The sequence below is a fragment of the Phoca vitulina genome, unplaced genomic scaffold (genome assembly GCF_004348235.1).
Source record: "Phoca vitulina isolate PV1807 unplaced genomic scaffold, GSC_HSeal_1.0 scaffold40, whole genome shotgun sequence".
Lineage (NCBI taxonomy): Eukaryota > Metazoa > Chordata > Mammalia > Carnivora > Phocidae > Phoca > Phoca vitulina.
Genome location: NW_022589743.1, coordinates 23,520,435 through 23,534,948, shown reverse-complemented (window position 1 = coordinate 23,534,948; position 14,514 = coordinate 23,520,435). Strand labels below are relative to the sequence as shown.

Below are 14,514 nucleotides of genomic sequence, written 5' to 3'. Positions count from 1 at the left end.
AGCAGAGGGAGAAGCAGGCTCCCAAGAAGCAGGGAGCCTGATGCGGGACTCAATCCCAGGACCCTGGGATCATATGGTCAACTGATTTTTGACAAGAGTGTCAAGACCATCCAACGGGTAAAGAAGAGTCTTTTCAACAAACGGTACGGGGATGTCTGTATATCTACATGCAAAGGAATCAAGTTGAATCCTTACCTTACACCATATACAAAAGTTAACTCAAAATGGATTGAAGGCCCAAATGTAAGAGATAAAGCTATAAAAAGCTTAGAAGAAAATACAGGTGTAAGTCTTTGTAATTTTGAATTAGGCAATGGTGTCTTAAATATGACACCAAAAGTACAAGCACCAGAAGAAAAAATATAAAAATTGGACTTCAACAAAACTAAAACCTTTAGTGTTTCAAAGGACATAGTCAAGTGAAAAGACAACCCACAGAAAGGGAGAACATATTTGCAAATCATATATCTGATAAAGGGTCTAGTATTCAGACTATAAAAGAACTTTTACAACTCAACAAAAAGACAACCCAATTTAAAAATGGGCAAAGATTTCAAGTGACATTTCTTCAAAGAAGATACACGGATGGCCAATAAGCACATGAAAAGATGTTCAACGTCTGAGTCATCAAAGACATACAAATACAAACTAAAAGCACAATGAGAAAGAATGCCTATAATTTAAAAAAAGCATTGGTGAGGATATAGAAAAATTAGAATCCTTGTACATTGCTAGTGGGAATGTAAAATGGTGTAGCTACTCATGGAAAAGAGTTTGGCAGTTCCTCAAAATGTTAAGCATAGAGCTACCACATGATACATGTGGAATATATGTGAGAATTGAAAACATATCCACACAAAAACCCGTACATGAATATTCACAGTATTATTCATAATAGTTAAAAAGTGGACACAACCTAAACGTCCATCAGCTGATGAATGGATAAACAAAATGTGGTATATCCACACAATAGACTATTATTCGGCCAGAAAAAGGGAGGAAGTACTGATACATGCTACTGCATGGATGAACATTGAGAACACTAGGCTAAGTGAAGAAAGCCAGTCACAAATGGCCACGTACTGTATGATTCCATTTATGTGATCTGTCCAGAATAGGCACATCCATAGAGACAGAAAGTAGATTAGTGACTGTCAGGGAAATGAGAAGTGAGTGCTAACGAGGAGGTTTCTTTTTTTGGTGTGATGAAGATGTTCTGGAATTAGTGGTGGTGGCTGCACAGTCTTGGGAACATACTAAAACCCACTGGATTATATACACTTTAAAAGGGTGAATTTTGTGGGGCGCCTGGGTGGCTCAGTTGGTTAAGCGACTGCCTTCGGCTCAGGTCATGATCCTGGAGTCCCGGGATCGAGTCCCGCATCGGGCTCCCTGCTCGGCAGGGAGTCTGCTTCTCCCTCTGACCCTCCCCCTCTCATGCTCTCTCTCTCTCTCTCAAATAAATAAATAAAATCTTTAAAAAAAAAAAAAATAAAATAAAAGGGTGAATTTTGTGGTATGTGAATTATACCTAAAGGTTTAAAAAGGGGGCAGATATTTTGAACTAGATCTTAAAGATTGGGCAGACAATAGTGGGAAGAGAATTCTAGGCAGAAAGAACAGAATGAGAAAAGGCATGGAGGCCCCCCAGAAGGTATTGCATTCAGGGAAGTAGAAGTGGCTCCGGGGCTGGAATGTAGGTCTATGCGCAGGAGTGGTGGAAATGACCAGGTGGCAAAGGGACAGATAATGAAAGGCCTGCGTGCTGCCCACGGAGGAGGTCATGGGGTGCCTTCAGGTCAGAACAGGGTCTCTTCCCCGGAGAATGACCTAACCACATTGCTTGGCTCAACCCATTTTGTCAGAGAAGCCTCCTTTCATCAACTCAGAATCACCTAACAATTCCACTCCAAGTGGGCAAGCCCAACATTCATTTTTCTCACTATTTATAAAATCCATTTATTTACAGCATCAATTATTCAAAATTTTCTCCCCATCAGAATAGAAACTCCTCAAGGGCAGCCAATCTCCTGTTACCAATCCTGACTATATAAGTGCAAGTCCTCTGTGAAACTGCAAAGCTGGGTAACGAGACTGGCAACTGCAACAAAGTTCTGAGCTTTCCTAACTTTATAAATCTCTGCTCATATCGTCACCCTGTTTGGAAAGCCCTCCTAATCACAAATTCGTTCAAGACTTCACCATCCTTTGTGGTCTATTTCAAATGCCACTTCCTTAAGGCTTTCTTCACTTCCCCACCTGATACAAAGAGAGAGATGAACTCTCTCTGCTTTTAAAGAGGGCATATTTTGTACTTTTCTTATGGTGTGATTTCCCCATACCTTATACTGCTGTTATTTGAGCACTCCTCTCATCTCACACATCTCTTACCCCACACTTTCTGGAATCTAAGTGCCTTGGGGTAAGGTCCATGTCTTTCCCAGCTTTGCAGCTCCCAGCACGGTTCTGGGTAGAGTCTGAATTGAACTGTTCAACTAGTGGCAAAAATGATGGAATCAGAGACAAAAATAAGCACTCACTTCTCATTTCCCTGCAAAACAGAAGTTTTAAAAAATCCTAGAAGAAACTACACAAAACAGGACGCAGGCACAAATAACAGAGTGTATGTTGAATCAATCTGTGACCACTTGGCTTGTTTATATCTGGTCATTTTCATCACAAGGATTTCATTTCACTAGAACTCCAGAGGACTCAAAGAGTAATGGTCTCCCAGCTGCTGCGTTCCCTAGTCTGTGGTTTTCCTATGATATAAACAAAAGATTCTGGAGGTATGGTCTCTGTTAATATTTGCTGGTGTGGGTCTGGGGGAGAAATGGGTGGTGGTGGGGGGAGTGTGAGGGAAATCCACTGAGGAACTGACAGTTCATATAAGCAACACCTGGAGTGTTAAACTCCCCTACAACTGTTATTTTACTGGGGAAAAAAATCCACTCTTCCTTTGGTAAATGTAAAATTCTTTTACCAGCTGCATTCCGATCTAAAGTGTGTGGCAGTTCAGGAGAGATGGCAGCTGGAACAGATCACATGCAGGATACAGTGAATGTTCACCAGCAGCTAGGGGATAATCAGAGCCCAAAGAATGAATCTTCAGAGCTGTGTTCCTTTAAGAAAATGGGTTAGCCTCAATTTGCCTGCTCACGTGCTACTCATAAACACCGAGAATACTGGAAATAACACATCCACATCTGATTGGTGGAAGGATCAACCTTTTGAATAGAAACTCTGTGACATCAGCTATTCAGGACTCCCCACTTAGCTTCATAAAACCCTGCAGCTTAAGTTTTGGTTTTCATCCTATTTTTGTTAAATATTTACAATCTACTACAAAACTAAATTCAGACCAAATGTGTGCTTACACAACCCTGTGACATGGCCACTCCTCCTGACAAGAGGGAAAGAGCACCAACACTGGTTGGCACCAGGCCAGTCACGTCACTCTCTTCATGCTCTGTCTTCACAACACTGGGAGGCAGAGAGCTGCATTTCACATACTGATGAGTTCACTCGGGCCCACAGAGGTTAAGTTATTTGCTCAACACCCCCAAAGGAAGAATGAGGAGAGTTCGGTCCGTCTGACTCCAAAGCCAGTGTTTTTTCCACTGTACTCTGCTATTGGCCAGTATGCTCCAGAGAAGTTCTTTCTCCAGAGTTTGTAAGAATGCTACAAAGGCCTGATAACTCGAGAACGGGCATCGGCAAACTTTTTCTGTAAAGGGCCAGACAGTAAATATTTTAGGCTTTCTGAGCCATATGGTCTCATGACTGACTTACGCATTACTTGTGTCTGCCATTGTAACACAGAAGCACCCAGAGATAATATATACATGAACAAGCATAGCTGTGTTCCAATAAAACCTTATTTACAAAAACAATGGGTAAGACTTGGGCTACAGGCTGTAGTTTGCTGACCCCTGCTCTAGAAATTCTAGAGTGGGCAGCTTCATGTTATTTGGATTAAAAAGTCAATAAAGAACTGCCCATTTCCAACTTAATTAATCAATAAACAAGAGAGTCTTCCATAGCCTGTATGGTCCATGCAGTTCAGGAATTTACATTCTTTTAGGAAGAAAAGATACGGGCACATAAAAGCCAAATCGTAACACAAGGCAGCGTGTGCTCCAGGAGGGGACGGAGACTGACTGAGGCGCCAGCACGACAGTAGGAAACCAAGGTCCACAACCTGATCAAATAATATTGTGCTGACACTGGAGCTCAGAAAGAGTCAGAAGTTACTGCTAGAAGCACTAACAAAAACACCCATTCTGGTGAGAGCACATTCAGGTTTTTAGCATGTGTCCGATGCTAAACAAAGACATCTCCTGCAGACTTAACAAACACACCTGTTGCCTGTCTCATTCTCAGAGGACAAGCAATTGACCTAAAGCACAAGATAAACTCATCTCCTGGAGGCCTTCCATTCTCTCCCAGCTGACACTTGAAGCAGTGAAGAACCCGAAGAAGCCACAGGCCAGGGCTGACAGCAACCACTTGGGGTCACTCTTGGAGGTCTAAGAAGAAGCACTTCCCCAAACCTCACCTTGCTCATGGCAGTCAGGGCAGGATCGCAGGCAGCATCCAGATCTTGAACCAACAACTGGATGCTGCTAGAGATGACACTGCAAATCAAACAAATTATGGTGGTCATCACTTCAAAGAAATAACTTTTTGAATGACTAACACAGCCCCTGCCAAATCTTTTAGGCACCCGTATCAAAATTAGATTCATCATTTCATCAGAAAAACCACCCAGAATCCCTCCTTCATTTCTTACTCCAAAAGCACCTGTTTGCTCAAAATGTTTAAATCAGAACTTGAAAAAAAAAAAAGTTGAGAAAAGGAGAGGAAATGACCTAAGAAGAGAATCCTGATGTTTCCTTAGTAAGGCCTACCCCAATCTCATTTACTGACCACAACAAAAATACCGCAAGGCAACACCAGCAAAAGAACTATTTTGAGAAGGCTTTCCAGTCTGAACTTCTTGGACAGACACTCTCCACCCCAACCACCCCCTCCACGCTTCCCCCCACCTCCGACCTGGCTAAAATCAACCTGCTCACACTTTATGTTCTGAGACACTGAAGGAGGGGCTGGCCCTCTGTGGATTTGGGGTGGGGTGGGGAGCGGACAGGAGGCCTTGGACTTGACCTTCCTGCAGGGATGGTCAAGGTAGGATTTCTTCTCTTTGGTTATTCTAGATAGGGCAATAATAAAGATCCCGTAAGCTAACAATGACTGCATCTGAGCAGGCCAAATGGGAGGCAGCCGCACTAGCTTCTAATGCTTCTTCTTACTGGCTGCTGGAGAATAATCCTGATTCAACAGGGGGCCCTGGAAACCTCTTAGGTTCCATGGTGGCCTAAAGCTGACAGCCTGAGACATGCTGCTTTTTGAGCGGTAAAGGACAGGCCTTAAGCAAATATGTGCAAGGTACATACGTGCTGAACGTATCCATTTCTCCAGTCAGATTGATTCGTTCAATCAGACTTACATCAACTTTTTCCTTGAGTTTTTCTTCTAGCTATTAAAAATAAGAGAGAAAAACATGCTTAACAATGATCCAAAGGAGTACCATTATAAGAATACTTAATATTTACTGAGTTTGATGATTCAGGTACAATTCCGGGCACTTTTCATGTACTGATTCATTTAATTCTCACAACCCCATTAGGAAGATTCTATTATTATCTTTATTTTACAGAAGAGAAAATGGGAGGTGTGACAGTACGTGGTAGGGCCAGGAGTCAAACTTCCTCCAGAACCTGTGCCCTTTAGCACTGGGCTGCTGTACTTATCTCTTATGACACACTGACAATTCATTTCATTAATGTTAAAAAGACCCCAGTTTTCAGGATCCTCCCTGGTCCATGAACTGCAGGCTTAGAAGCCTCTGGTGGTGTGTGGCAGTAAAATCAGTTAAAGAATTCACTGAGTGCTACAATGGGCCACCCACTATGTTAAGGTGTTGGGGATACAGAGGTAAACAAAAGAAACACAGTCTGCCCTCATCAGCCTACAGCCAAAGAGAGAAACACTGGCCATGCTCCCAGCCGCCTCAAAGAAAAAGACAACTGACCAGGAATTGTAAACATCTCAAAGCATCCCGGGAACTGACTCACCCAGCACTCCCAAAGCTATTGATTACACAAACTCTTAAGAATAACGAGTGTTTTGTCTTAAATTAAAAAATGCTCTTAGGGGTGTGTAAATTAGTGTAACCTTTCAGAAGGCAATTTATTTAAAAAGCAGAAATTTAAATATACACACTCTTTAAAACAGCAATTTCACATCTAGAAATATACTTCAATGATAGTGATATACAAAGATCTGCAAGTATTCTTTGCAGCATTCATTAATTCAACCACAATTTTCAGAAAGCCTGTTTGTGCCAGGCTCTGTAACAGAGTAGGTGAGTTACTCAGTGAACAAAACAGAGAAGATCCTCTTTTCATAAAACTTACATTCTGGTCTTGTTTATGTTAGTGACAAAACTGGAAACAATCCACATGTTTGTAGGGGACCGAGGAAGCAAATTATAGTGAAGGCTTTCAATGCTTCAACTCTTCAGTGGCCTTTTCCTGTTACACTAAAAATAAAACCCAGACTTTCTATGATTTGGGTCCTGCCTGGCTCTCTGGCTCTCATCTTCTTTTCTCCTTGCCTGCTTGGCTTAACTTACTGCTATAACTTAGGGTTCTGGAACATGGCAAGTTCATAGATACCTTCTCAGGGCCTTCATACTTCACACTTCCTGAAACACTCCTTGCTCACCCTCCTAAGCAGCTCCCTTGCTTTGCTACCCCCCACCTCCCAATCCTTCCACACTCCTCACCTGGCAGTCTCCTTTGCTCACCCTCGGTCTCTGCTTCAATACCACCTCTCCTCAGAGACGCCCTCCTTGACCAGCTACTTCAGTAGGCAACTCCCTAACTAGCACTCACCACAAAACTGAAGTTACATCTTGGCTTACTTATTACTATCTCGGCTCCTCCTTTAGTTCTAAGTTCCCTGACAGTAAGAAACTATCTACTTTATTCACTACTGTTAATTAACATGAAATATAGTGCCTGGTCCTTACCACAGTAAGTGCTTCCTGAAGATCTCTTGGATGAACGAATGCAACAACAGGTGTAAAAGTGTTACAGAATTAATTAGTCGATATTGATACATTATTGGCATTGTTTCTTAAGTTTTTATTTTTCAGTTCTTCACCACCTGGATTCTTGTCTCTGGTTTCTCCCTCCATTTTTTTTGCCCTCTTTCTGCAATTTTTTTCTAAGGAAACTGGATTGTTTGCTCTGTAGAATTTCCCATAGTTTGGATTTTGTTGATTGTACCCACGAGGTATTAATTAACATGTTCCTCTGTTCCTTGTATTTTTCTATAAATTGTAGTTTGATGTAGAAGCTTGATCAGATTCAGGTTCTTCTCTCTCTCTCTTTTTTTTTTTTATAGATTTTATTTATTTATTTGAGAGAGAGAGAATGAGAGACAGAGAGCATGAGAGGGAGGAGGGTCAGAGGGAGAAGCAGACTCCCTGCCGAGCAGGGAGCCTGATGCGGGACTCGATCCCGGGACTCCAGTATCATGACCTGAGCCGAAGGCAGTCGCTTAACCAACTGAGCCACCCAGGCGTCCCTCTTCTCTCTCTTTTTTAGAAAACTATTTCATGATGCTGTTGTGTACTTTTTTTTAAGATTTTGTTTATTTATTTGTCAGAGAGAGAGAGAGAGCACAAGCAGGGGGAGCGGCGAGGGGCAGAGGGAGAAGCAGGCTCCCCGCTGAACAAGGAGCCTGAGGAGGGACTCGATCCCAGGAATCCCAGGACCCTGGGATCATGACCTGAGCCAAAGGCAGAGGCTCAACTGACTAGAGCCACCCAGGCGTCCCAGTGTTGTGTATGTCTATCAGGAGATACATGATGCTTGACTCTTTTTTGTAATGTCAGCAGCCATTGATGGTCAATGCCCAGATCCATTATTTCATTAGGAGGTATAAAAGAATGATGTTCTAATTCTTTCCTTCTTCATTAGCTAAAATTCTGCTATAAAGAGATATTTCCTGGGGTCCATGGGTGGCTCAGTCGGTTAAGCATCTGCCTTCGGCTCAGGTCATGATCCCAGGGTCCTGGGGTTGAGCCCTGCATCGGGCTCCCTGCTCGGCAGGAGGCCTGCTTCTCCCTCTCCCACTCCCCCTGCTTGTGTTCCTGTTCTTGCTATCTCTCTCTGTGTCAAATAAATAAATAAAATCTTAAAAAAAAAAAAAAGAAGAACTTCCCTTTATTTACCAGTATTCAATTCATACCAGTGGTTCCTTAGTGTCTTTGAAGATGATAAGTGCACTAAAAAAAGAGAAATCATCACAACCACATGGATTTAAGCATATTTGATGTTTTCAATGCATTGTAGTTGACTTCTCATTGATGCTTATACATCCCACCTTTGACCAGCAGAGCTTATTTAGGTTGGCTTCTTTTTTTTTTTTTAAGATTTTATTTATTTGACAGAGAGACACAGCGAGAGAGGGAACACAAGCAGGGGGAGTGGGAAAGGGAGAAGCAGGTTTCCCGCTGAGCAGGGAGCCCGATGCGGGGCTCGATCCCAGGACGCTGGGACCATGACCCGAGCTGAAGGCAGACGCTTAACGACTGAGCCACCCAGGTGCCCCTAGTTTGGCTTCTGTATTAGTTTCTTAGGATGCTCTAACATATTACTACAAATGTGGTGGCTCAAAACAGAAATTTATTCTCTCACCGTTCCAGAGGCCAGAAGTCCAAAATCAAGGTGTTGGCAGGGTTGTTTCCTCCTGGAAGTTCTGAGAGAGAAACTATTCCATGCCTGTCCTCTATCTTCTGGTTGCTGGCAATCTTTGGTGTTCCTTGGCTTATAGACACATCACTCCAATCTCTGCTTCTATCTTCATGTGGCCTTCTTCCCTGTGTCTGTTAGATCTCCCTTTCCTTTCTAAGGATGCCAGTCATTGGATTTAGGGTTCACCCTAAATGCAAGATAATCTCTTCTTGAGATCCTAACTTAATTACAGCTTCAAAGACCCTAATTATGAATAGGGTCACATTTACAGGTATATCCTTTTGTACAATAAGCCCATCATGACTCCTGAATCCTTCTGAAATGAGTCACCGTCTTTGATATTTTTCTTGCTTTTTGCATGACACGATGCTCCAGGCTCATCATGTACATTTCCTGTCCCAGACCTGGAATTACTCAATTCTGAGGAATCTCTGGTTTCTTTTAGGGGAAAATGGTATTTAGAGATCACTATATAGGTGCTAAGAATGTACTAACTTTTATAATCAGTAAAAATAATCTTCACTAGGGACGCCTGGGTGGCTCAGTCGGTTAAGCATCTGTCTTCAGCTCAGGTCATGATCCCAGGGTCCTAGGATTGAGTCCCACATCGGGCTCCTTGCTCAGCGGGGAGCCTGCTTCTCCCTCTGCCTGCCACTCCCCCTGCTTGTGCTCTCTCTCTCTCTCTGACAAATAAATAAAATCTTAAAAAAAAAAAACACTTCACTAAATAACAAAAAATTTGGCTACATTTATCATGAGTCATCAAAATGGTCTTTGATCTACTAGTACTTCAGAACTTTAAGTATCTATTCTAGAAAAATGCAAAACATATTAGATGTTCTCTATAGGATTACTTTTTTTTTTTAATTTTTCTTTTTTTTTTAAAGATTTTATTTATTTGACAGAGAGAGAGAGAGAGAGAGAGAGAGAGAGAGCACAAGCAGGGGGAGGGGCAGGCAGCAGGAGAAGGAGACTTCCCGCTGAGCAGGGAGCCCAATGCAGGACTCGATCCCAGGACCGTGGGATCATGACCCGATTCTAAAGCAGATGTTTAACCAACTGAACCACCCAGGTGCCCCTGTAGGATTACTTTAGAAGCCAAAACCTGAAACAGCATAAATAATTATGAGGGATACTGTGAAATAATTTATGGTGTTATCCCTTAATGAAATAATATATAACTATTAACAATGTTGGCAATAAAGATATTATAGCAACACGAGAAATGCTAGTGCTGTGATGTTAATAAAAACAACAAAGGGATATGAGACTGAATTAAGTTAAGATTATAGCATACAAAACTATGTTCATGAAAAAGGACTGAAAGAAAATACTCCAAACTGCTAATATGATGGTGATGGGATTAAGTCATTATTTTAATGGTTTTTCCCCTTTGGGTCCATGGTTATTTTACTTTTATTTTTAATTTTTAAAATTATTTATTTACTTGGTTTACTTTTAATTTTATTTTTTAAAATACGCTATTATATGTGTGTGTCTTCCTTTTCTGCACACATGCAAAACAGTTAAATAGATAGTGTTTCTTCATCACTGAACTCTGGGACCTCTGCCTTGGAGGTCCTCACAGATACTGCTGTCCTGCCCTGGCAGTTCTTGGGGCTGAAGGGATTGCTGTCTCTGGCTCCAGGGCCAAACCTCTACAGATCATTCCCTGTGTGACTCAATGTGACCACGTCCCCAAACAGAGCATGCTATTGCCTCTGGCTGGCTTAACCTCAACTGTGAAGTTCTGGGGGGGAACACTTCTTATTTTGGCCTCTTGTAGTCTTGCTCTGGCTTACAGGCACTCCAAGCAGTACTGTCTGAACCATAATTTATGACTACCTTCTCATGATCCAGACATGTGTAAATAATAAACCCAAAAAGGGGGGAAGAGCACAACCTTCTCCAATTATTTTCCTTCTCTTGGCCTTAGGTGAATTCCAGACCAAATGTGAAAAGGAACTTCTAATCCCACATCGAAGGCTAAATGGAAAATTCTTCTGGGTCTTCCTCCTGCTAATGGGGAGCTCCAGGAGAGGCATCACCCTTTCCTGCTGCACAGTTCCTGAACGTCAGCATCCAAACAATGGTTGTTTGTTTAGGCAGACAGAGGATGCTATGTACATTTCAGGAGACACATAAAAGCCCAAAGGATTTTGCTTAGCCTAGTAACGTTTCTGAGAATGGAATCACTGGTTGTGACTCATCACCACCAGAGGCCGGGTCCTAGCATCGTTAGGTTTGTCACTGCTTTTCCCATATGGGAGACAGTGCTACTGACCTACTTTCAAGAGGGCATGCCCTCTGAGTAGCTAAAACAACTCTGGGGAGGAGATCAGTCATACTTTCTTGCCCAGTCTCTTTTTAACAAGGCTCCTCTGTAAAATGGCTGGCTGGACCGTCTTCTGGCTGGACAGCAAGCTTTCCCTATGAAAACTGGTCTGCCCAAGGTTGTACATGACTTGTGAAGGCCCACAATTTTACCTGCTGAGTCAAGAGGCCCAGATGGTTCAGGAAAAGGAGGCGGTGGGCAGCTCACCTGCTGGGTGGTGGCCAGACAGTACTCTGCTGTGCTTAGGATGCTGCAGATGAGGCAGAGCTCCTCTAGAGTGAACTTGGCTACTTCTGAGCCTTCCTTTTCCTTGAGGAGGCTGCTGATGGTCAGGCCTCCACTGCTGCTTGTGGTTCTGAGGAAAAGGAACAGGAACTGGTTAGGCTGGGACTTTTCATTTGCTTCCTGAACTGGTAACTGCACATCTTAAGACAAAGAAAAGGGGGAAGGAAAGGCTGGACGTGGCCCAAACAAACCCACATACAATGAGCTTTTTCCTATTGACCTTACCTTGACTATCATCTGTTTAAGCTCTCTGACCATCAGGAGTAGGAAGAAACAATTCCAACAGTGAGCCAGTAATCAGTCACATTAACTATGAGGACTCTGCCACTCATAGAGAAGGCTGCTGAGTGGCCTCTCTGCTTAGCTTAGCATCTCCTGATCCAAAGAGCTGTTAGGATCATCTGTAGCACAAGAGCTTGTTCCACAACCGTTTCAGGTAAGAAAATTCTGCACAGGAATTTGTACATTGTGCTTGTGGAGGGGTACCAAAGTGAATGTTAAGACATGGTTCCTGCCCAAAGCCCCAGCTGCCTCACCCCTTTCTACTGATCTAATCATGTGTTCACAAAATGTACAAATAGTTATAAAACCTCCTGCTCTTTCCATTGTGAGAGTCTAAATTTTTTTTAAAAAGACAGACTTCAATGACACTTACCTTAAAAATAAAAATATTTTAAAAATAACCCTAACACTGCCCAGTCTTACTGGTAATCACAGATTTGACAATATCTTCATTTCCAGCACTTACAAGGGTGTGAGGATGCTGACAGTCTCTTGCACTATGGGTCAGGAGCATTAAGTTGTACAACCTTCCTGGAGGTATATTTCAGGAGCTTAAAAAACATGTTCACATTACTTGACCCAGTAGTTCTACTCCCGTTCAAGGATGCTTTTTTGAGTGTTATTTAAAATACTAAAAGAGTGAGCCCAACCTAAATGATCAATTAAGAGAAAGATAAATAAGAACTTCAGAAGTTCAGTGAGGTTCTCCTGCATGTTGGATTATCATGACATCCTGAAAAGTGTTTTGAGGACCTTGTACAGTCACAAGTGCTGAAGGTTCTCTGTTGGCCTCCCAGATCCATTCGTTACCTTCTCTTCCCTTCTCTGTGGCTCAGGAGACTGACCTCTACAGACTTATCACCCTGGCTCCCGGGCCCTCTGGCCTCCTGCTGGGTTCAGTCAACGGGAGATGCGACAAGAAGTTGGAGAGGTAGAGGAGTGGGAAGTCTGAGTCTTAACAAGACCTCCACTCCCTCTGCTTCTGTGTGGTGTGGGCAGTGACTGTGGCCCTCCATTTTCTGTGTGGCAACCCTTCGTCCACAGCCCCAGCTCTCAAGTGAGTTTTAAAGTGGTAACAATTACCCCCTAGAATTTGGATGCTTCAGAATCCTCTGTTGGTTCCTTTCACCTTGCCCCCATTTCTGTGAATAGTTGCTTTGGTAACAATACCCTAGCTGAGCACACCATTTGTTTCCTGCTGTGACACATGGGGAAAATGCTGGCAGGATGATGTTAAGTAAAAGCAGCAGGGTACAAAACTACAAGCACTAGAGTCCCAATACTGTTAAACAAACAAAAGCACAGAAGAACAGAAAACACATACTAAAAAGTTAAATTTGTTTTCTCTGGGTGGTGAGGTTATAGCTGGCTTTTATTTTTGTCCTTCTGCTTTTCTGTGTTTTCTAAACTATAATAAACTTACATTATTTTGATGATCAGAATGTTTAAAAATTTTTTTATGATAGTCAAAGAAATTCTCATTGGTGAAATATATCTGTTACTTCAAATCTCTGGTTAGAGCATAGGAATTTTATTTTCTTTCCTCCAAATAATGTAAACTCCCACATATGACAAATTTTAGTGAAAACAACAGCAACTACTTCCAGAATTATTGAATTTAGCCATGGGGATGATTTATAAATAATAAATTCCAAAGCATTACTTTAGATCATATTCCATCATAATTGAAATTGCTGTAGAACCAAAAATCTTTGGCTCCACAGCCCAGTGTAGGGCTTGAACTCATGACCTTGAGATCAAATCTTGAGCTGAGATCAAGAGTTGGACACTTAACTGGCTGAACCACCCAGGCGCCCCAGAACCAAAAATCTTTAAACTCTAATAAGCAATATAACAATATTCTAATGTCCCAGAATACAGTGAAGTCACTATAATTAGGGGCTGTGCTATGTAACCCCCTCTCCCCAAATCCTACCACATCTTTAAACATTAGACTCTATTCAACAAGACACACACACCATAAGAGAGACTTTGGAACGTAATCAGATCCAGGGAAAAGCAGATTCATGCCTCCCGTGTGCTCATCATCCCAGGGCATACTCTCATTGAATGAAACTGCCCATGCTGTTTAAGAGTTATTGTTACCACCACCTTACCTTTTTTTGCCAACAACCTATTGTTGAACCTATATAAATTAAATACATACATAATGGAATGGACTCCCTTGAGTCCACTGTGGTTAAGATCTGACCTGTGCTGGCAGCTAGGGTGGGCATTCCCTCTAACAGTCTTGATCAGCTGTGGAATCCCATTAGAAAGGAAATAGTCTTAGACCCCTGGGAACTCAGTAAGAGTATTTCCCTCCTTGAGACTCTTAGTAGTTCGGTAAACAATTTCAGAGCAGATTTCCTGAGATTCCCATATTTAGGTATATTCAGAATCTTACTTCACCACTCCGATCAGGAAGAATAGCACTCACTTGGGTAGATTGCCAGAGAGGATTTTCCAGGCATATTCTCGGAGGTACTTCTGGAAAATGGTGGTCAGGGCGATCATTGGCTCCCCAGTACTGAGCTGAGAGCACTGCACCATGCACTTCTTGTAGTAGACAAAGAGGTCAGCACAGCTGGGGAGCACGGCACCCCCTTCGTCAGTGTTGGGCTTAGGTGGCCCCTGGGCTTTGAAATCGGCCACAAACCGGTCAATCAGCTCTCCAAGGTTTCTAGGAGGAAGAAAGCCTGCAACGTTATTTCAAGAAAGATAAAGCAAATGTGCTTACCTGCCATGAGTAAATCATTCCTAATGCTTTTCACATTTAAAACT

General features: G+C 42.4%; 1 protein-coding gene across 2 annotated transcripts in view; it reads right to left on the bottom strand.

Moving 5' to 3' along the window:
* VPS53 (VPS53 subunit of GARP complex) overlaps nt 1–14,514 on the bottom strand; it is a 139,435-nt gene that overhangs the window by 36,376 nt on the left and 88,545 nt on the right. For both annotated transcript variants that reach the window (XM_032428419.1, XM_032428418.1), the window contains exons 14-17: nt 14,171–14,413; nt 11,371–11,518; nt 5,457–5,539; nt 4,559–4,637 (exon numbers count right to left, since the gene is read on the bottom strand). In XM_032428419.1, the coding sequence (XP_032284310.1) occupies nt 4,559–4,637; nt 5,457–5,539; nt 11,371–11,518; nt 14,171–14,413 (553 nt within the window). The remainder of the gene's footprint in view (nt 1–4,558; nt 4,638–5,456; nt 5,540–11,370; nt 11,519–14,170; nt 14,414–14,514) is intronic.